At 34.2% G+C, this 23,577-nt stretch overlaps 2 protein-coding genes, 1 long non-coding RNA gene and 1 pseudogene across 4 annotated transcripts; 3 read left to right on the top strand and 1 right to left on the bottom strand.

Annotated features, from left to right (window-relative positions):
- Positions 1 to 23,577, top strand: part of LOC116029526 — a 58,358-nt pseudogene that overhangs the window by 9,562 nt on the left and 25,219 nt on the right.
- Positions 41 to 4,086, bottom strand: LOC116030126 (MTOR-associated protein MEAK7). Its single transcript, XM_031272277.1, has 8 exons — positions 3,848 to 4,086; positions 3,643 to 3,745; positions 3,440 to 3,544; positions 2,945 to 3,030; positions 2,259 to 2,500; positions 1,167 to 1,347; positions 739 to 922; positions 41 to 517 (listed from the first exon to the last, which is right to left on the bottom strand). The coding sequence occupies exons 1-8, from the start codon at positions 3,898 to 3,900 to the stop codon at positions 212 to 214; spliced, it is 1,260 nt and encodes a 419-aa protein (XP_031128137.1). The 5' UTR covers positions 3,901 to 4,086; the 3' UTR covers positions 41 to 211.
- LOC116030165 lies at positions 17,400 to 18,308 on the top strand. Of its 2 annotated transcripts, none has more exons than XM_031272330.1 (2): positions 17,400 to 17,594; positions 17,677 to 18,308. In XM_031272330.1, the coding sequence occupies exons 1-2, from the start codon at positions 17,509 to 17,511 to the stop codon at positions 17,996 to 17,998; spliced, it is 408 nt and encodes a 135-aa protein (XP_031128190.1). In that variant the 5' UTR covers positions 17,400 to 17,508; the 3' UTR covers positions 17,999 to 18,308. The 2 variants fall into 2 exon arrangements, with proteins under 2 accessions (XP_031128190.1, XP_031128191.1); XM_031272331.1 differs by having other exon boundaries at positions 17,401 to 17,594; positions 17,680 to 18,308.
- On the top strand, positions 20,994 to 22,502 carry LOC116030174. The gene is made up of 3 exons (XR_004100380.1): positions 20,994 to 21,123; positions 22,043 to 22,124; positions 22,228 to 22,502. It is a non-coding gene; the product is annotated as an uncharacterized LOC116030174 (long non-coding RNA).

Here is a 23,577-nt window from a genome sequence, read left to right as displayed (position 1 = left end):
TAGAGAAAATGTTGAAGCAATGGAAGCATATTTAGTTTTGTTCAACTTCTTAGTAACAAGGAGATGTGAATATATTTTGAAATTTTGATTCAAGTTCTACATGGAATTTCCTATAATACAATGGAAAATGGACTTAAAATCCTCATTGTTGCCATGGGAGTAGTCTCTAGTGTAAGGGAACAATGTAGGGAAAGAAAAAAATTAGGGAAGATCACTCGCTTGAATTTGCAAGCCCAACCATGTTAAGCATATGGCGATCCTCTTTAAATCGCTCAAGTATGGTACCTTTGATGCGATCTTGTGTTTCTTCTTGAGCTTTCTTGATGACGACTCCCCAGCACTCTATTGCTTCTGGATATATCACGTTGCTTGCTGATAAGCATGGGCTGCCAAATGTAGTGCAGGGGAAAGTATGGCCTTGATCGAAGTTGGCTGGGATGAACAACCCAAAATGATTCACTCTTCCTCCGAAACCAATGCCATTAGGAATGCTCTCTGAACTGAAATTTACAGCACACTGCCAATACAAAAAGTTTTCAAACATACATTTCTTCAACACAATAAATGCATATACAAGAGTGGATTTGACCTTATTTTAGCATTGCTTTATGATTCTCTGAGCTAAATCAGAACAAATTGCTTGAAATTTCGTTTCTTTAAAGACTTCCAGCATCAAATATGCTCATATGGCAATTTCATTTCAACTTGGGCAAGAATATGAAGAATGACCAGACTTACCCACTGTATATTGTGGTTTGCTCCAGTGGGGCGGAAAATTGATGCTTTTGGGTAAAGTTGGAATATGAACGATTTCATATCTCCATAAAATTCTGCGTGTCTCTCCCATGGCTGAGATGCATAACCTCCGTATATATAACCTTCTTTGTCTTTGATAATGAACACTGAAGGACCTTTGTCATTCCTGCAGTAAAAGTCAGGAACTAAAAGGCTAACAGCAAACTCTGAAACAGAAATGGAGATTTGTAAAAGATAGAAATAAAATGCAGTAACTCAGAGTATTGTATATGATACCGCAAAGTATGATAATTCTTGTTCTTGAACTAAATGTTTCCAGGTTAAATTACAAAGTCAAAGCATTTGAGGAGTGATTGTGCATTACTTAAGGAAATAATTAAGCTAGGATAAAAGAAAACACAAGTACTTACGATACGTTTCCCAAGAATGTATTGAAGCTTAAGCCATGAACTGTACTGTGATAAAGAAGTTTCCATTCATGCAGCTCCTCTTGAGGGAGGGCACCTCCAATTAGCCAAGCATATTCCTTCCTTAACAAGATCACATTGGAATTAATATTGTCCTGGTGCACTAGTCTAGGAACATCAGAACCTACACAAAGGACAAAACAAATTTCTTCAGAGAAACACCACCCTGACTGCTTTGAGGGTAAAAGGTGTAGCGTTTGCATGGATAAAAATAAATCAGAAAAAAACAGAAGCAAAGTTAAGAAAAGCAATACACAGAGAGATAAAGTAGATGTACTAGAAGATAATGGAGAAGATTATGGGTAGTTTTGTGTATATAAACATCAAAGGAAAGAAACATTGGTTCATGGGAGTATGGGACGCTTCTCATTTGGAAAGATAGAGAAGATGATGACAAAACCAGCATATCTTTCATCTTTGAGGTGTTAGAGTTTTGATATGGCGCACCAGGTTCACAGTCTCGCACATTTAGGTATAGGAATGTACACTTAAAAGTATAAAGATATGCATGCTATGTTAAGAAGATATGCACGCTAGTTCAAGTCACTTAGAAGTTTTTTTTTTTTTTTTTTTTTTTTTTTGAAAATGAAGTCACTTAGAAGTTGAAACTCAAAAGTATGCATGTAGATATAAAAATGTGTGAAATTGAGCAGGCTAACTTATAGTGATAGAGAACAGAATAACAGTTTGCACACAGGCTATCAACTTCACATGTGAGATACTAAGTGGAGTGTTGTTGGGGTATGCCAGGACTAACTAATAGTTTGCAAATACAGTACTAAGAAGGGCAAAACCTCGATCTTTGCATATGCTTTTAGTTAATGATTTAAATCACTTAGACAAAAGTATTATGTGAAGAGGATTCATGAATCAACCAAATAATGTCATCTCATTCTATAGGAAGTCCAGACTCTTGACTAAAGAACTTCCTAAAATATCCAAGATTGTGATCAAAATAGAAGAGCTCTAATTCTCAAATACGGTAAACTCTAGTATTTAAAACATCAAAATGCTGAATGACCATAAATGAGGAACCTGGATCAGATGGCATCAACAAACTTCCAAGGAACTTCCTTACAGATGGGAGAAGTGCGCACCACTTTCTAAACTCTTCATATGACATACAACTCTCAGCCGATTTTTGACTATCCATTGTGAAATTTGCAGCATTGAGGAGTATGTCAATGACTTCCGAATGTGAACCTGGTCCATGTTGAGAGCATTTTTGAGAAAATATTTTATCTAGCATTGCAGTTAAAACAGCTTCAAGATCAGACCTGCAGGTTCATTCCAGTATAAAACAAATTACAAGAAGCTATACAACTGTGTTTGTATTCTACATTTCTAATTGCTGAAACTTCAGAAGAAGTTTGAAGTCAGATTCATGCTATTATTCTTTAAAGTGGTTGAACTGCTCAAGTACATAGTTACACAGGAAGCTTCTTATACATACGCAGGGTCCAATCCATCTTAACATGAGAGCATCTTCATAATAAATTATATTAAGCATCACACAATCACAGAATTTATAGTAATCTGTGCCCCGCTCAATTCAAAATATTATTTTAATTATGAAATTTGCACCACTCATCATAAATCCTGGATGTTCCATCGTATATAATGGCATAAAAGCATATTACTAAGATTCAATCCATGTTGGAAAGTCTAATTTGTAAGAACTGCATCCTTGCAACTAAGGCTAGTAAGACTTTTGCTTCTACCTTCCAACGGTGCCATCAGCAGAGACATCTAATAGTTGATAGATGAACTCTTCAATCTCATCTTTCGTTCCTTTTTCATAAGTTGCCTGTCACATGAAAACCACATCAATGTCAAAGCCATTAGAATGATTTCACATCATATTTTTTCTTTGGGGTGTAATCAGGGTTTCCATCGTCACACAATGACTAATCCCCTCGCTGAATTGTAGGCACCTCTAAGGGTGGGACAGCATTATAGCTATGAAATTGTTGCAAAACCATTTCGTAGTGCATTCCATGGAATTTCAGACCAACACTCGAAATAAAATGACAATTCAACCAAAGCTTTCAACAATATTCCTAACAGTAGCTACCAATTTGGTTTCCAAACTTCTATAGGTTCTTCTACAAGCCCACCTAGCAAACTATTAAGACTTAAAAATTAAACCTAAAATCTAAAATCAACATTAATAGCATTAAAACTACAACAAGAACAAGTGAGAAAAATGAACTTACTTTAGCAATAACAAGATCTTCAAAGGTAAGCTTTTGATCCTTGCGATTCTGAGAGACCAAGTCGAACAATCTATCCCCCAGCGGCCCTTCAATTCCAACGTGATCCTATCCACACACAAGAAAGATAAACATAAAATTTTCCAAATCGATGGGAGGAATTATGGTTTTAGAAAAACGAAATTGCAGAAAGACTAGAGAGAGACCTTGAAAACAGAAGGGGAGATGTACTGGGCATTTCTTTCAGATTTCTCGGCGAGTGAAAGGAACAATGAGTTCAGGTCTTCTAGTTCCTTCTCAGTGAACGCTCTGTTCAGCGAATTCGTAAAGCATTTAACAGATACGGAGTAAATTAACAAACACAATATATATACAGATATAGAGAGATAGAGAGATAGAGAGAGAGAGAACCTTTTGGCGGAAGCAAAGCGAGGATTGATAGAAGACGACTGAGAATTGCCCATCTCTCCGGGAGAGAGAATAGCAGTGACGCGGAGAAAAGTAAGGTGCGTAATTGTGAGACATTATTGGAGTAGAAAGCAATTTAGAGAAGATCTTAATCGTAATTGGAAAGGAATTCAGTGGCTTCATCGCAATTAACTACTAGTTTCTGTATGGATCATAGGGAATAATGTAATGGAATATGGATCTTCCATTACACGATGTGCCCAGCACTATGCAGAATCTGTACACATTTCACTCTGTGTTCTTGGCTTCTTTCTACTAATTCTTCCTTTATTTATTCAAATTAAAATCCATTTCTTTATACAATTTAACAATGGTTATCCGCTTGCTTGCATAGTTTCAATAAATCCCATTTCATTGCACTCCTTAGTCCTTAAAATTAAGCTTTTAAGTATTTCTCATGGTTTTCTTAAAAATTTTTCAAATTTTTAGCACCCAAATTGGAGAGTGATCGAGTTTGTTGCTTTAATTTTCTCAGATATTGTTGGGGATGCTAGTCTATAAGAATAACTGAGACGGTATGGGATAGTAAAGTATACATTTTATGAATTTATAAAAAAAATATAAAATTTTTTTTTGACAATTTCAGTCAAGTTGATTAGATTGTTGACTTGGTAACTATAAAGCATGGTTGAAAAAATCCCTAGGCGCTCGGGGATTAATCGGCGCCTAGGCGCCCGTTTATTTTTTATTTTTTAAAAATTTGTTTAAGTATTTTTAAATTTTTAAAGACTAATAATTATAAATTATATAATACTTTAATAGTTAATACTAAAATATTAAATATTAACCTCAAAAATATCTAAAGTTTGTACAATTTAGGATTATTTCGCTCAAAAAGATGTTGTTTTGAGTGAAATAACTTATTAAAGAAAAAGAACAATAGTTAATCGACCAACTAGAATGCCTAATCGGTGTCTAATCGGTCTAGTCGACGCCTAGGCGGTCAGCGCCTAAGCGGCCTAGGCGGTGCTTTGGCGGTCGCCTAGACCACCATTTAATGTGATACGTTAGGCGGTCGACCAGCGCCTAGCGCCTAGGCGGGATTTTTGCAACACTGCTATAAAGTTACAAGTTCCGGATCCACTTCTAACTTGAACGGCAGTCTAGACTTGTTTATCACTTTGTGGTCCTTTAACAATGATGGTCACAAGCTAAGGCAGGAAGTAATTGTACGTGTGTGTCAGGTTTTCCTTCACCACCTATATATGTAAATGATGAGTGCAGTAGTGCTTAATTGAATTGGCTCCTTCCTTAGCTTGCATGTGAATAAGCCTTCTTTATGTTCTTTTAATACACTGCTTGTAGGTTAATCCCGGCCCTGGCCTTCATTTAATTTAATACTCTTTTACAGTGAATTATTGTATGTATATTTTTTGATAGGTATCATATTTTGGTTGAATTCCCGGCTTCTCACATGACAATTGACATATATAGTAAGTTTTATATCGGAGCAAGGTTGATCAGGTAAGATAAGCTTGATCGATCAATCTTCTTCATCTTCTAATGCCGTTTGCAGCTATATATCGTTTATTATTTTAACATGTGAGCAAATTTATTCTCAATAAAACTGCGATTGACAGTGTAGTATTCCAATCCTCATGGGGGATGTTAGGGGTGGGCAAAGAAAATGGCTAGTTGGGTTTCGGTATGGTGTGAGAGTTGTTAATGAGTTTCGTAGATGGACTATGAGCGTTTTATCATGATCTATTTTTGTGTTGGAATATAGGTTTTACGAGCCTTTTATCATGATCAATTTTTGTGTTGGAATATAGGTTTTATGGTGGTGAGGCTAAGACGGACGACAACTATATTACCTTTTTTGCAACTCATCAAATTTGAGAAGGTAATTAATGTGCCTACCTCAACGATTTAGGGATGACAATAACCTCCTAACTCTACTTGGATCCCAATCCTCGCTCCACGTTTACAATGAGGATAAGGGTGAGGACTAAATCCGGGGAATGGGAACAAGGACAAGGAGTTATATCCATTCCCATCGGGGATGGAGACAGGGATAAAACCCTCCCCATCCTCTATATATATATATATATATATATAAAGGATAATGTGTAACAATTGCCTTATGTGAGAAATAAGATGAAATTATATCCGTAGATTGAGTCCAAATCAATGGTCCAAATTGGAGATTTTTTTTTTTTTAAAACGCGGTGACATTATTGTAATTTTGTGTAGGTAAATTAATTTTTTTTGTCTTCTAGTGCACGTTATTCCCTTTTCCAGTGCACATTGTTCCTTCTTCGGTTCTTCCAGTGCACATTGTTATGCCATACAATGAACATTACTTTTTCTTCCAGTGCACATTGTTATGTCATACAGTGCACATTGTTCCTTCTTCCAGTGCACATTGTTGTGCTTTCCAGAGCATTTTTTTTAAATTGTAGATGACAAACTTCTTTTAAAAGATCAATTAATCTTGATCACTAATTACTAATTTGTGTTGAATATCGTTTTTTTGTTTATTATTTATGGTCATTTATGATTGTGTTGAAAATCATATATTAAATTTAATTTTTTCAATAATTGTTTTACATCTTTGTGCCTCCCCTGTGCACTTTTTGCCTTCCAGTGCGCATTGTTGTGCCTTACAGTGCACATTGTTGAAGTTCGTAGGTGACGATTTTTTTTTTTTTTTTTTATCTAGGGCTGAGATTCTATCTCACTTCCCACCTGCGACTTGTTTCTCACCCAAACCCCCTTCATATATATATATACACATACACACACACACATATTGATGAAGTTATGAAAAATTAAAGACTTAATACTAGAGTAATATTTGAATTTGATACTTTAAATTAAGCATTTAACATCTTTTTTTTTTTTTTAACTTATATACTAAAAATGGTACTAAACTATACTCCTATAAGTGACAAATAAATAGTTTTTAGTGTTTTGAGCCAGACTGAAAATACGGTGGAAGATAAATTTTAGTGGTTTTTTAGTTTGATTAAATTAAATAATTGTTATATTAAACCCTATTGAAGTTTGGGTTATTTGCATTGGTAACTTTGCTTCTTTTTATTTTATTTTTTATTTTTTTTCTTTTTAGTTTAACAATTAAAGGTTTTAGTTAGTTAAAACTTGATTATTTATAAAAATTTAGATTTTAATATAGTAACACAAATAACGTTTGTATTTTAATTTCAATAGAAAATTTAATATTAAATTGTATACAAATCAGTATTAATTCTTTGTAAACTATTTTTTTTTTTCATTTTAAAAGAGCATGTTAAAGTTACACTCACTCATATTGAAGTAAATAATTTAAACTCTGATTAGTCTTGTATGAGACTATTTCACACATTGACACACAAGATGAGTAATTTTTTGTTTTTTTTTTTTTTGTGAAAATATAATACTTTTCAATTTATGTGAACAAATATAAATTTTCAATGTAAAGCACTATATTTTCACTAGCACTTGGTAGTGAAAATCTAATACTTATTCACAATAAAAAATTTATATATTAAATATTTAATTAAAAAATACATATTTGAGAAAGACCTTGTGGTTAAGCGGCATAGCTATGGCCCTCCTTGGCGTTGGCTCGTTGTGCTTCAGTAGGTTAGGTTGAGAAGGCATGTATGAACATATACTACATTGTAACAGAGTCAATAGTATTAAAAAAAAATACATATTTGATATTTGTCTCACATAAGTTTTTTGTATTTAAAATTATCATATATATATATATATATATATATATATATATATATATATATATATATATTCCTTTGTGCTAGTCTGTTACGCTATATTTATGAAGTTTCAAAAAATAAAATAAAATAAATTTTGTACACTTAATAACAAAAAAAAAAAAAATCCATATAATAATTAAATACAAAAAATATTCACATAATGACATCATAGGGAGAATAAAATGACTGTAATTACAATTTCCTTAATGACTATGTACCTGGATTATTTCTGGTTGTCTTAATCCCTAATTCTATTTGATGATGTCTCAATCCCAACAGCAAAAGAAGAATTAAGTCAGTGGTTGAATGTCATTAAACCCAAAAAAGGAACAAGGCATGTGCACCTTAAAAACCTAAGCCCCATTATTCTGCATGACAATTAATCACTGTATCTGAAATCTTCAATGTCCTGGCTAACCTTCATGTCTTGTGTGTCCTTGTAGTTAAGAGGTACGTAGAGCTGTCTAATTTTGTGATTCAGACCTTCAATATCTATAAATAAGAGGACCCCCAAAACATAAATATAGAGTTAGGAGGATTAGGTTACTGTACTCAAGTACATATCTTCATAAATCTTAAAGGTAGTCATTTATGAGAGGGGAGGCCCATGAGGTGACAATATATGTGCAAATTTTAACGTGAGAATAAATGTTTATTTTTAATATATTGAAAATACATTATTTATTTACTGAAAGTTTATTACGGAGTATTTGGTAGTAATGATTTTATCGGAATCGGGTCTACCATAAACTAGGTATTTAGGTGCATAATGGGGTACAAAAATAATAGTTTTATTGCACAAGGCGATAGGCCAAAAAGAATATACACAGTACCTGATATAATGGTCCAAAAAATAAATAAAGAAATAATAAATACTATAGCTCAAGTAGAAGACTAGGAATTCTGGTGTTGCTGTAAGAACTAAGAACCACAAGCCACTAGACCAGAGGGATGTAAACTTAAGACCATGATGTCTTAATGAGAGGCAAGAGTACAAGACATCCTATTTGGCTATTTATAGTATAGGAGTCTCGTTCATAGAGTAACAAGTGTGTGGACTAGGTTGTCTTCCATCTACACTATCCATGTGTCTCATTTTCCACCTCACTACTTTGCTGTCAGGGCCCTTCACGACTTCACGTGAACATATATAACTTGTTACGCCTTCATAAACAAGACTTACGTTGAGTAGCTCAGTTGGGTGAGTGTGTTGTTAGGCTTGAAGTCGTGATTTTGAACCTTGTTGGTTGACCTTTTTTAATATTTTGTTCAAATAGCCCATGAGGCCTAAGGTCTCATAAGGTAGTATACTAAATAATGAACATTCAGTACTCAAATAATATACCTTTAAAAAATAAATATTTAATATATTAAAAATATATCTTATGTCAGTAGTCCACCTTACAAGGTGGATCATGACCCATGGTATAGTGGTGGGTGACAATGTTGAAATTTATTATTCCAACATTTGTAAAAAAATATGTTTACTTGCATAGTTAAAAATAGAAAAACACATTAATATTGTTCTTGTTTTCAAAAGTTTCAAATATAAAACACGCATGAGTCGTGTGTTACGTTCTTGATGATGGCTTAAAAACCTTAGCTTTAATTTTATCTCCCACCTGTCTTAATGAATTGCACTTGAATTTTCCTAACTTGACTTCTTTCGATTTGAAATGAGGTATTTATAGACTTTTTGAATTTGTTTGTTGGAGGAAAATAAAATTCAAGGGGACCGTCTTTGTCGAATGTGTATTGAATAATGGTTTGTGTGTAAGGTTGTTCTTTGTCAAAAATTATAGTTGTTAATTGATATTAAACTACTTAAATTGTGGCTAGCTTTTTCGTTTTATTTTTGTTTTAGTTAAAAGAAAAAATTTCACCTTGATATGTGTATCTAGGATTTTTGAAATCTTGGTAGCACAAAACGGTTCTTAGGAATTATTTTCAATCACTTCACTAATAAGTAATTGTTTGGATTGTCGCTTGAATATTCGGATGGTAACAAAGGACTTTTCAGATGTACTATACGAGTCTTTAACTTGAGACTCATCATCCTTGGTCTCTTGTATCATTCGAACAACTTCATTGTTTGAGCGTTTGACAAATAGTCAACCCTTCTACCATTCGGTCATTATTAACAATTCGGTTGATCTTAGTTTCTATGGGTCTTACTCTACGGAGTCGATGAACCATTCAAGTCTTCAAATCTTCCTACCATTCGGCTCCTTTGACTTTTTAGATCTTTGACTTCTTGACCCATAGACAATCCGGTTAGCTTAGTATACTTTTCAGGTTGAACTATTGTCTAGTTATTTTATTTTTCAGGTGGTATAATTCGTCACTTTGTAAGACTATGTGGATTTGAGTTTGCGAAACGACTGATCCTAAATCTAGAAATTGAAAAACAGTTGGGGATCAATTTCCTAGTATATTTGGTATCATTAAAATCTATTACAAACTCTTTCAAATTAAAATCTATTACAAACTCTTTCAAATTCAATTATTACACCTAGTCATGTTCATTGTGTCTCAAAAGTTCTATTTATTGATAAGAAATTCTTAGGGAAATGAATCAAGTTCATGCCTTGAAGGCTTATCTGTTTTTATCTTCTTTAATCTTTGTTTCTACCAGGACAAAATATTTAACATGTGTGTCAAAAGTTTTAATCAGTAATTTCGAACTTGTATATATTTCGAGTGCACGGGTTCGCCGCCTCCGAACCCGTGCACTCGAAATCGAGGAGAACTTGCATAAATTTGCTCAGAGTTGAGGAGTGATAAGAATTGTCTTGTAAAGTTGAAAAGTAAATAATGGGAAGAGGTTTGCAAAAACTTAATTTTTCTTTCTTAATTTTCTGTGTTTAATTTGTATCTCTTCCAAGACTCCAAGAGGGAGTGTATATACTGCAAGAAAAGTGTTATTAGAATCAGGAATTTACTCTAAATAATAATAATAATAATAATAATAATAATTATTATTATTATTATTATTATTATTTTGCATTACTTTAAAAGTATAATAATATTTTTGTTATATAAGTAAAATTAATAATACTTAATACAATTAAATATATCATACCTAATTGTAATTTATATTATCAACATTGATACAAATCTTTTTTAAAGAAAAAAAATTGACATATAAAAAAAAAAAAAGAAAAGAAAACGGTCTAAAGTTAGAGTAGCCTCCAATTGGCGGCCACTCTGACGTGCCCCGCGTGAGAAACACACACCAGCTGGGGCACAAAGTGAGTTTTAAGCGCTTTTTTTTTTTCGCTGCAAAAATTTGTCTTTGTAGGAAACCCCAAACCATTCTCTCTCCTCACTCTCTCTTTTCCACACCAAATATTTTCTTTTTTCAGAAATTGATTCAAAATCTACTAATGTAGATAACCTAGTTTACCACGTCAATGCACAACAAGTCAACAGGGGAACAATGATTTTTAATACTGTGCCAGAGGATAATATCCACAGTGTAATAGTGGCCGAAGCTTCAGCCATTGAATTCAGTTTTGGTTCAGTTTCAGAAGTATTTTATAGCAGCGTGGAGTGGTGGACCGTTTTGTACGACATCTGATGGACCTCTGAGCCTCCAACTTAATTCTCTTCTATCAGTCTACATACAAAATATTAAAGAAAAAAAATCATTATATAACCATACATAAAAATATAAGTGAACAATTCAACTTTAAAAAAGTATAATTGGTCCAAAGATGCGGGTTCAAATGGTCCAAGGATGCATATTCGAATCGCATTGGAAACATGTATTATAAAAATGATCCAAAGATACTGAAAGGTCTGAGTGGATCCTTTGTGCGCATATACTAGATCTGACCAATGGGAGGTTTATCGATCTCGTCCACACTTAGAGAATGGTAGTAGTTTGTCTTATCACTTAAAAATAAATAAATTAAAATATTAGAGCTTTAATTTGAAGCACATAGCATGCGTTTACATTATATACATTTAAGATTTATTTATTTATTACAGAATATAACAAGATAACATATTCAACCACGGAATAGCATATAATGCATGTCTCCTTAAATTGTGAAAATTTTCAGAACTGCAAACGGTCCCAGAGAATTTATCTGATCTGTATCCCAAGAGTTATTGTTCTGATATATTGCTCATGCATAATGCAACCATACCTTATTTCCACAACCAATTTAATTAATATGGACCTCATTTACTCCCTCAACTTTCACATTCTCCATCTTTAATTTTATAAATAAATATATGTAATATAGAGATCGAGAGTCTAAATTTAGAGTTAATGGCCGATTTGGTCCCTTGACTATAGCGAAATTACCGATTTCATCATCGACTATCATCCTTACCAAATTAAGTCCTCAACTTGAAAGTATTACACAATTTCGTCCTCCCGTCAATTTGAGCCGTAAGATGATAACGGAGGACGAAATTGGGTAAGATTTTCAAAGTTGAGGACTTAATTTGATAAGAATGATATATAGTCGATGATCAAATCAGTAATTTCGATATAGTCAAAGGACCAAATGAATAATTAAATCCTAAATTTATAAATATTTGCATGAAATGGAGAGGTTGAAGGTTTAAACTTTTAGTTAACCAATATACATGTATTTTGACAGTGTAATTTGATTTCGTCAATCTATATCCAGCTAAGTTGGTCGGACAGTTAGTTTGATAATAATAAAGTTTTAAGTTCTATTTTTCATGGGAGCTATTTATCAACTTTGAATAAATTAAGCTGGTTTGGTCTTTTGTCAGGAGGGCCACAAGGCGTCAAGGCAGGTTTAACCTTGAGCGCATCTTCAAATAGCGGCAGTAAGCTAGATAACTATTGAATATTGTAAATTTGATGTTATGAATTAATCATTAATGGAATGGGGCAAATGGATGGCATCATATTCAATATGTATAACTTCCATGGTTATCGATCATACTCAGCTCATTAATTTACCATAAAAAACCTGCAACCTACCTGCCATTCTCTTTAATATTAAAGGGAAGTTTTCCAAACCCTTTCACGTGAAAATATGACACTACAAATTTCTTATACAGTATGTAGTTGTTCAACGTCAAACCTAACATTACATTACATATTTGCCTGTAGAACCACATTGTATGAATTGAATTTAACATGCAAATGCGTGGGTTGTATTTACTACCACCTTAATTAATTCCACTCTAACAAAATTGTTCAATAACTTTATTTTGCCAAACACTCATTTCAATAGAGAAGCTTTCTTTCCCTTATCTCTTTTCTTTATCAAGATTTATGTTTATTACTTGTGCTTTTGTGTTTCTTTTTTATGCTATTTAATTATGAGCAGTTAGTTTATGGGCTTGAGTTAGGGTTGTATTATCTATTTTGATGCTTAAGTTGTGATTATTGTGAAAAAGGGGAAGAACCCCAACCTAGGGTTCATGTGTTTGAGTTGGGCCTTTAATTTATCTTGCAATAGTTTATGCGTAGCAATTGTTGTTTGTGTTTGGAAAGTCTTTCATCTCAATGGGAATTGGATGGAAGACTTGAGTCTTCCCACTCTCGAACCCAATTTCCCTTCTATGGAAATAGGGTAGATTGGGGCTTAAATAGCTTTTGTTCTTTAAGAACTTGGGTTGATACACCACGGGAGTAGGGCAATCCTTGTTCTAATCCTTGTGGAAACTTGGATTTCTTTGTACTTGCCTCAAGAACCTAGGTAAAATGTTCTTCCCCCAAACTTAAGTGTTAAAGCATCTAGATGGTAATGCCCCTAACTTGAGTCCTATTTCTTTACTTTGTATTTGTTTATTGTTTATATGTGTTTGTTCTAACTTTTTGTCGTTTGCTTAGCTTCTTGTTGATTTCCTTGTGTTAGTGCCTAGTTTTGTGATTGCATATTGCGTGCCATAACCCCCAATCCTCAGCGTAATGACATTTCACACCCGTACACTCACCATCACTCAATTTTGCTACACGTCATAACTGCCACATTAACATGAACCATAGTGCCAATATTCCTGCTAAAATAGACATTAGATTTATGAAAATTCATAGCTTGTCCAGAGAGTTCCTCATAATTCTGCACACACTACCTGATCACTATAGCTTCCTGCAAATTTGCCTTAAAAAAAGGAGACTATCATCATTAAAGAATAAATGGGAAATAGCCAGAGCCCCGTGGCCACCCTATAACCATGAACGAAACCTATTTCCTAAGCCTGTTGCAATAGAAAAGAAAGACCTTATGCACAAATAATGAATAAATAAAGAGATAGAGGATCCCCTTGCCTAAGCCCACGAGTAGGAGTAACTGTACCCCCACAGGTTCCATTAATCATGATATTATAGTTGATTGTAGTAACACAAAGCATCACAAGTTCAATCCTTCTTGGTGCAAAACCCAAGGCCTCTATCATCTTAGGGATTAACACAATATTAGCATCGTTAAGACCACGTACTAGAGAAGGAAGCTGAATGTAAACAATCCAAGACAAAGTCTGAAACATCCTTACCCACCATATCCCAAAAATGTTGATAGAAACCAGGGTCCATGCCATCTGGGCCAAGTGTTTGGGAACATAGAGAACAAAGCCAATTTGACTTCCTCTAGAGTGAAGGGACGGAGCAAAGACAAATTATGTTCCTGAGAAACACATGAAGATAAGGCTGGAAAAAGAGTGTCAATTTGGCAACCAGAAGATCTAAAGATATTCTCAAAGTAGGACATAACTCGGGGGCAAAAAGCCTTCCTCTCTAACCAATTTTCCATGTCATCTCGTAACTTAAAAAGTGTATTTTTCTTCTTTCGAGCATATGCATACCTATGATAGAACTTAGTATTCGCATCAACTCCACGCAACCAATGCTGTTGTGCTTGCTGCCTCCAAAAAACATCTTCTTGTACCTCCAACAAGCCCAGTTCCCCATCCACCCGCCTAAACTCCTCTAAGTGAACCTGTGTTAGTTCGCCCCCTTAACCACTCAAGCTTCTTACAAAGTTTCCCAATCCGTTTACCAAATTTATGTAAGCAATCACCACCCCACTCCCTCAATCTCATACCACACCATTGTAAGCATTCTTGCAAACCCTGCCCTCTCCCTTCCTGCCAAACACCTTCTACCACCTCTCTGCACCCCTCATCAAGCAGCCATGCCATCTCAAACTTAAAGTTCGTTCTCCCCTTACCTCGCTAATTCCTTGGACCCCTAACATCAAGAAAGAGAGTTGAATGGTCAGAAGAGCGGGTAAGGATATTTACCACACCAACGGTACTCACAAAAGTTCACCAGTCATTAGTAACCACCACTCTATCTAACCTTTCCTCCACCCAGGTCTCAATGCCCCTACCTCATTCCCATGTAAAAGGATAGCCCACTGTGGGTAAACCATGCAATCTATAGTCCTCTAAAACTTCCCCAAATTAAAACCACGTAACAAGCCCTCAGGGTTAGGGTTTCGACCACACTTCTCATGCTGAAAAACCAAGTCATTATTAAGGTCAGCAATAGCAACCCATGGTAGTGTGGACTGACTATGCAAGGACCTCAAAAGCTCCATTGACTCCCTACATCTGTTGCGTTCAGGAAAACCATAAAAGCAAGTCATTCTCCAAGGAGATAATCCAGCATAGTTTACTTCAACGGCAATGTGATTTCTTGTAAAGCTCAACAATCTAGCAGTATTATTAGCCCTCTAGAACAGTGCCAAACCACCACTCAACCCCACACTATCCACATAAAATAGCCCTTTAAAACCCAACCGCACCCTAAGCTGGTGACAGGGTAATTGGGTACCCGACCCGGAACTATTGGCAGCACCCAAGACACCTCACACTATTAGCAGCACCCAAGACACCTCACCCCTCAGCATCAATGCTCAACGGTTCAACTCCTCAGCATTGATGGCCAACGTTCAGCTATGACAGACGTTCAGCTCCTCAGCATTCAACACCTCAGGTACTGATGTCCAACGATCAACTCTTCATCAATGCTCCGTTATTGAGCTGAAGGGAATAAAAAGGCTCACAACCACATAGTGAAGGGGGACTTCTTACACTTCTTACTAGACAATAGATATTACATTCACTTGTACACTGAGCACTACGCTCAATATTGTTCTCAAGTACTCAAACACTGTACCATCTTACTTCAATAATACTTAGATTACATACCCGGTAACCCATTATTACCGTCAGCTGGATTTTGTTTTTCTTATGGAAACGAAGGTGGTAATGGTAATGTGTTTATGTAGAAGAATTATCTATGTTTGATAGTAGATATGTATTATAATCCAAAGAAATAAATAATTATTTAATTAATAAAAATAAAAATGTATATAAAAAATACAAGGAAAATGCATTTTTAGTCCCTCACTTGTTCCTTACTAGCTATGTTAGTCTCTAATTTTTATCATTTCAATATAGTCCCCTAACTTTGATCTTCAAAAAGTTACAGTTTTAACCTATAGATGAACAAAACTATTGAACTCTTAAAATTTTACTCAGTACATGAGCATTTTAAAATTTTATTATCTATATTCTTTATAAGTTTTTCAGTTTTGTTATTTGATATGCAAAATAGAGAATTGATAAAATTCTTTCCTAAAAATTTTCACTTCAATTGTTGTACATCGACCTTATTTTCTTTACATGAACTTGTTAAAATCAATTTATTTATTTATTTTAAAATTAAAATGTCAAAACTAAAGAAGATTATAATAAAGAAGAAGCATTAAAAAGTACTAAAATATCCATGTACTAAGTAAAATTTTAATAGAGTTTAATAGTTTTGTTGCTCTAGGGAATAAAAATGTAACTTTTTTGAAGAGTTAGGGGAGTATATTGCAATGATAAAATGTTATAGACTAAAACGGCTAGTAAGAACCAATTAAGAGATTAAAATACATTTTTCCCCAACATATAATACACACACACTCACTCACTCACTCACTCACTCACTCTCTCTCTCTCTCTCTCTCTCACACACACACACATGCACATATATATATATATATACACACACATATAAATATGTGTATATATAATAAATTTTCATATTATTTAATGTATGGGTAATGACACTTTTTGTTATTTTTTATTTTCTTTTTCATTTATGATTCTATTGTTCAAAAATAGAGGACAAAAGTGCAGATAGACCGTCCACCCAGTTCCGCTACTCACTCTTACTCAGGTTGAGCTTAATAGAAGCAAGTAATATATTTTATAAGTAATAAAAATTTTGAATCCAATATTAGGATAACAAAAATAAACAAATAAATACGATAACAGAATACAAAATTGTCCAACCAAATGCTACCTATCTTTTCATAAAATTATTGCAAGGGGTCATTACATTTACACGCAACTCGATCTAGAATTTAATATGGGTCGGATAGCCATTAACAATTAATATAGGTGTGGTTGGATTTGTTAGAAATTTGGTTTGGCTTTAAAAGCTGTTGAGGCTTTTCTTGTGTGTGAATGAGTTATGCATTGTATCATCATCATCATCAACGCTCTACGCTACACTCCCACCCACCCCTCTCAAACAATCAATGAATCTCTTCTCTTCCGTTACAAACTTTACTATATGAGGGTCGCCATTAATTAGTACATAGCAACATTTCTCCGTGCAACGTGATATGCTATCATGTTATATTTTGACAAAAAAAAATAAATTGAGTACTACTGTTTCTGTTACAATGTAATTATATTAGCGGTCCACTTTTGAACAGGACTAAAAACCTGAGTTTAGGAGTACACTTTTTTTTTCTCGGGACAATAAATACAATTCCCGCCTTCTACCATTGCTATTCACTTCTCATCTCTGTTTGCAATTACAACGCCCTCTTCTCCACCCTCTACCTCTCCCTTAATTAAATTTCGCATTAAAGAAATCCTCTATATATAATGCCCCAATCAACTGCACCAAAACCCATCAACAACCCCTTTCTCTTTGTGCTTCCTCAACCCCTTTCTCCTATCTATCCTTTAAGGTTGGAAATGATTTAATCAAACGTTGTTTTTGCATGTGAAAATGTTTTGTTGTTACTAATAGTTTTTGTTTTTGGGTTTTAGCAGGATGAACGGGAACGGGCTGAAGCTTGATCTGAAGCTGAATCTGTCTCCGCCAAGGGTGAGCCACCCGATGGTGGTGTCGCCGCCGATCCGGTCGTCGACGGTTTCGCCTTCGAGCTCATGCGTGTCGTCGGAGAATCAAGAAGACGGGCGCCGGTTTTGCAGCAGCCCGGAGGCGGCGTCGATGGTTCTTGTGGGGTGTCCGAGGTGTCTTATGTATGTGATGTTGGCTGAGGGTGAGCCCAAGTGTCCCAAGTGCAAAAGTACTGTTTTGCTCAACTTCTTCTACGACCATCAGAGCAATAACGCCAGGAGGGCATGATATATAGTCAGATCGATCATCAGATCAAACTTTATTATTATCTTATATATATTGGCCATTTGGCCCTATAAGAAGTAGGCAATCTGGGTAAAGCGGCTCTGGTGTATTGTAGGTGCGTTTAAGGTTGCTGGTGTTTCATGTTTCTCAGAAAACAATGTAAATGGGCGTGCTGAAAAGTTTCCCAGAGTTTTGTTATGGCCATGGGAATTGAAAGAAGAGTAGATGGATTAGTTCATTTAATTTTCCCCCTTCTGCATTTTTTTTGTTAATATCAAGCTGGTTCAAGGTACTCGACTTGGCCTTCCTTGCACCCATCAGTCTTAACTATACAGTTTTTAGATTTGAAAATCTGCACCAGTAACTTTTACCAGTCACTAAGTAAAAAATTATAGCTAATAATAAAAGTTGAAATTTATTTTCTTATAAACTGTTATTACATTTTCAAGAAGTAGGGTACTGAACTTAATCACCTTAAGAATCAATTGAAGGACTTGATCTTTTATGACTTCTACCCAACAAATTTCAATGCCTTCTTGCTAACGTTCAGTTTATTACTATGTAGTTGGCAATAAAAGCGAAAAGACGGTGGGAAGTAGAAAAAGAAAAACTAAAAATTATTTATTTATCCAAAACTTCGAGAAAACTAAGGTGTCTGCTGGGTAGATCTGTGGCATATGTCTGCAATCTGCAACTAGAATCGTAGAGAAGAGACGTCATCTGGTTATGCCTTTGTAAGTGGAATTTGGAAACTTAAAAAACTTACCCACACATGACACCCAAATTACATACTGAATTTCCTGACACTTTAAATGTCCCCACATTGTACGGATCACTTAGTAGGATATTGCGTTACTATATTCGCCAGAGTACATACGGAGTATTATTATTATTTTGTTCCAAACCCACCCACAATCAAGCCTTGTGATCTTAGTTAACAAAAGACACGGGTAAATCAACTTAAGTTAAACATAGTTGATCAATTTAAACTAAGAAGGTCAATAAGATTTTCAAAAAACAAAAAGAAGGCTAATAAGTGCTCTCCTTGAAAGTTAAATTTGTAATTTTGTCATTACCAAATTAACAAACAGACTAACTTGGTTGGTTTGCCCATCATACCGAGTATTATTTTAAGATCTAACGTGCAATTAACAACTTTGCAAATCTCTAGCTAGCCAAGGATCTCTCGAATTGCTTCAAGGAGGGGAAAACCCCTGAATGATACTCCGTATAATGTATTACTACTTGGTTTTATAACAAGCTTCTCTAAATAATATATGAGAATACACCTACACTATGATTTGGGTTCGGTTAAATTTAAAAAACGAAACAACAATTTAATTAGATTCCTAAAAATATAGAGTTGGAATTTGACCTGATGAGCATGAATCTTGACCGTGATTCTAGAATTTTAATTTTGGATATGTTAGACAAGTTGTAAATTGAACAATCTTGTCATAATTGTATAAATAAATAAATTTAATTGTATGTTAATTTTAATTTGACAATTATGTTACTCATATTTTCAATAATTGCATAGAGCTTTTTAATTGGAGAAACAATTAATTACTTAGTCCCTAAGAGCTACCATTAACATTTAACAGCCACTAGCTTCTTATTATTGTGTAGCAAATATTGAGTAGTATTACACTTTTATGTTTTTATTTCGTTTTCTATTCTTCTTCCAAAAGGTTGAACCCCCAACTTTAAGGCCTCTCACACCCCGACAACAGAACATCTCGTTTTCTATTCTTGCTAATATGATACATTATCTAAAAAAGAAGAAGTAAGTCGTAATTTTTTTTTTTAATTCTAATAAAATAAAAATATATGAGAAGTGTTTTCTCAAAAAAATATCACTAGTTTTTAAAGAAAGTAGTCCACGTGATTGATGGGTGAAGTAATGAAGAATGCCCAATATGTGCATAATCAACCCAAGGGTGTTTTGCATTTAAAACTATGCAGGTTTTAGGATTTAAATGCAAGCCAATTACAAAGTGTATGCCATTGTGTCACTGGATGGGTCGTGTAACTTGTTAAAAGTTATTATTATTATCATATAAAAATAATTTGAAAAGTTATTTAAAAAGTTTATTGGTGAGAAAAACTCAAGCAATTATGCATTGTAACAATTATATTCAAACCATTAAAACATGTTTAAAACAAACTGAACATTTGTGATTTGTGAAAATTATATCTAATTATAGTGTTTAATCCTAAAAATAATTCAATTCTTTTATTTGAGATATTAATTGGTGACTACTGTATAATATTTGAACATACTTTTATAGAGTTAATTCCATTTTTGGTCATAGATTTATAGGTGGCAATCCACTTTAAGTCCGGAACATCCACTTTTGGTCCTAATATTATTGTGTCATAACCATTTTTTGTCCTTTATCAACAAAACAGTTTAAATATCCTTAAATACAATGGCATTTCGGTCTTCAATTATGGATTTTTTTTTCAAAAAAATAAACATAAAAGATATAACGGTTCAACCTACTTTGTATAAAAAAGATTGAAATGTCTTTGTATTTAAAGACATTTCAACGATTTTGTTGAAGAAAGACTAAAAATGGTCATGCAACAATAATATTAGGACTAAATGAGGATGTTCTAATAAAAAAGGATTAAAAATGGAATGTCACTTATAAATCTAGGACCGAAAATGGAATCAACTCTACTTTTATATATGTAAACATTTATCTGAAGAGCTTTATATATATATATATATATATATATATATATATATAGGATTTGGATAGTGAGATCACCCTAGTTAGACGAGATCGTGAGATTTAATCTTAGTCATCCATCTTTGTTAATTAATGGTTCTGATTTTAGGTGTGTTTTATAGGTGTTTTCACGCTCACATTGATTAATGTAGGGTCTTTGTAGTAATTTTGCTCATTATTTCATTTATTACCATTTTTAATACGATATTATTGCTGGTTCCGTTTAGTCTTCCTACTGGTTCACTCGCGCTTCGTCAGAAATTCCATTAGCGCGAAACCCCACTGCTGCCTCTTCCACGCGTCTGTGTGTGCATATCGGAGAAGCTTCTTTGCTCCGACGGTCAAAAAGGGTGAGGATCTGGAGATCATCATTTGCAGGTGGAATGCGAGGTATGCCATTTTACTTTCCTTTTTTCCGCTATTGGTTCCCTTTTTTTTTATTTATTGGGTTTTTGTGTTATGTGGAGTGTTTAGGTTCGGGGATTGGTTTGTGTTGGTAGAGGATAGCAGCTTGTATTTTTTTCCGGCGATGGGTATCATCTTGTTTGGATTTTTTTTTGTTAGGGTTTTTCGATTTTTGGGGGGGTCGGGTGAGGGGCGGGGTTCAGTTTTAGTGGCTGCGGGGTGGGGGTTTAGGTTGGTCGGTTTTCCAGCGGGGGTTGGATTGGGGGTGGTAGTATTTGATTTTTACGGTGTTGTTGGGTTCTGTTTTAGGGGCTGCGGGGGTGGGGGGTTTAGGTTGGGTTCTGGATTGGGGGTGTGTGTTTGGTTTTTACAGACTAAACACTAGAGTATGAGAGAGTTAAATTAAATCCCTTTCATAGTTGATAGCGGCTAGTTGGCTGCATTTAGTAGGATCACCATTCACATGCAATGGCCTCTTATTCTAAGGGTTAAATAGAGATGTTCCTCACATGTCCATCTTGTAATCATTTTATCATGCATACACTATTAGAACAATTCTTCACTTAGTTTATACCTACACACATGATGACTGCAAATTAATTCTTTGATCACATACCTATATGACTGCAAATTATTTCTTTGCTATTAACTATTATAAGTCTTTGATGAGTACTCTTATGCACATGATGTTTGCAACTTAATTTGTAACTAATTCTTTGATGGCATACTCTGTTGAGTTGTTTTAGAGTATTAGAATAAGACTATGCGTTTTGTACGTACTCTTAGAGTTCTAGTTTAGTATAATACAGTACAAGTATTATTCAATGCTATACCAGGGAGACCTTCTCAGTTTAGATTATTATCCTCTAAGACACATTTCTTAAGGCGATTTTTGCTTCCCCAGAAAGGAACTATAATTGAGAAACTCACAGAAGAAACTCTGAGATATTGGAATCATCTCACGGAACTCCTATCCATATGTGAAGGTTGGTGGAATATATCATCTTTTTCATTTTGCAGTCTCGTAAAACAACACTATAATTTTTATTTTTTTTGCCATATTTCATGTATTTTTGTTGCCTCTTGCAGCTCAAAGACAAATTGGAGAGGCTTACTTGAATGAAACAAGCTCTAGGTCTCATCAAATTCTTAGGGTGGTATCAGTTGGTCAAAGACTTAAAGAAGGCTGCCATATAAACCATATGAAACACAAGCTCCTAGTTATGAAGATGAAGTAGTATATATTTTCATAACTTCTTTTTTTGTGTATGGTAATAGTTCGTTGTTAGAAGTACTATGTACATGATCATAATTTTTGTTGTAAATAATTTTGATGTTTAAATATATTTTCAATTTGAAATTTAGTGCGTTTTGTTGATTACATATAATTTATTAACAGCAGGTATAAATAAATTTATGGTAATATAAGTGTGTGTGCACTGTAGGTTTTGAGTGTGTGCACCGTAGGTTTTATGTGTGTGCTCTGAAGGTTTTGAGTGTGTGCACACACCATCAAAATACAGCGCACACACTAACTCATCAAACCACATCGCAAACGTACAAACTCCGAAATCCATACACTTACGTGCATACTCCTAAATTCAAGTATTTATTACAATTACACAGTAATGCACGCACGGTAACTCGGTTTAAACATACACTATTAGCTCTCCTAAAAACATAAAATAACTTTTATATTACACAAGCCAAGGTTACGCACACGCTACCACTCACACACGCACACACCAGGACAAAATGAATAATATAATACAATGCTGTAAATTGGCGTCCCTCCACCCGATAAAACATTAACGGAAACCCTTACCAAACTAATACAGAAATCAATCACGGAAAAATATATAACGAATATGAAAATTGGCATAATGTAATTCGCATAAAATAATCTCAAAACCAAGCAAAAACTATCTGCCCTATGCACACACCAAAAAATAATCCTGTGAATATGTTGGAGCTTTACTGTTATACATGCGAACACAACTGGTAGAAAACAATGAATTAAAAATCAAACAATAGCACACTCCTACACTCCATTAAAGCTCCAACATATTCACTCCTAAACTCCACGTTGCTTATATCACTCAAACTCAGCAATATGCACAGACCGTGCGCTATAAATGCATACACAATCTATAGCAGAAACAAAAAAAAAATAAAAGTGAAATACAAATTAATAACAACATACCGGCAAACCTATTAGCCATGGAAATCTCTGTTAACCACTGCGACTAATTGTTTCAGTTTTCTCACGGTGTTTGTTCACAACAGACAAAACATCCCATAACACTTCTACTTGGTTACCATGATTAGGATTCCTTAATATATGGGAATTATTATGTTTAATTATTTTCCTATTATAATACATTCTAATCAAATTACAGCTCTATCCTTTTCTCTTAATTATGTCCTAAACTAATTCAT

Source organism: Ipomoea triloba, chromosome 9, assembly GCF_003576645.1.
Source record: "Ipomoea triloba cultivar NCNSP0323 chromosome 9, ASM357664v1".
Taxonomy (NCBI): domain Eukaryota; kingdom Viridiplantae; phylum Streptophyta; class Magnoliopsida; order Solanales; family Convolvulaceae; genus Ipomoea; species Ipomoea triloba.
The sequence above is the reverse complement of the archived record's forward strand: the minus strand, read 5'-3'. Positions and strand labels throughout refer to the sequence as shown.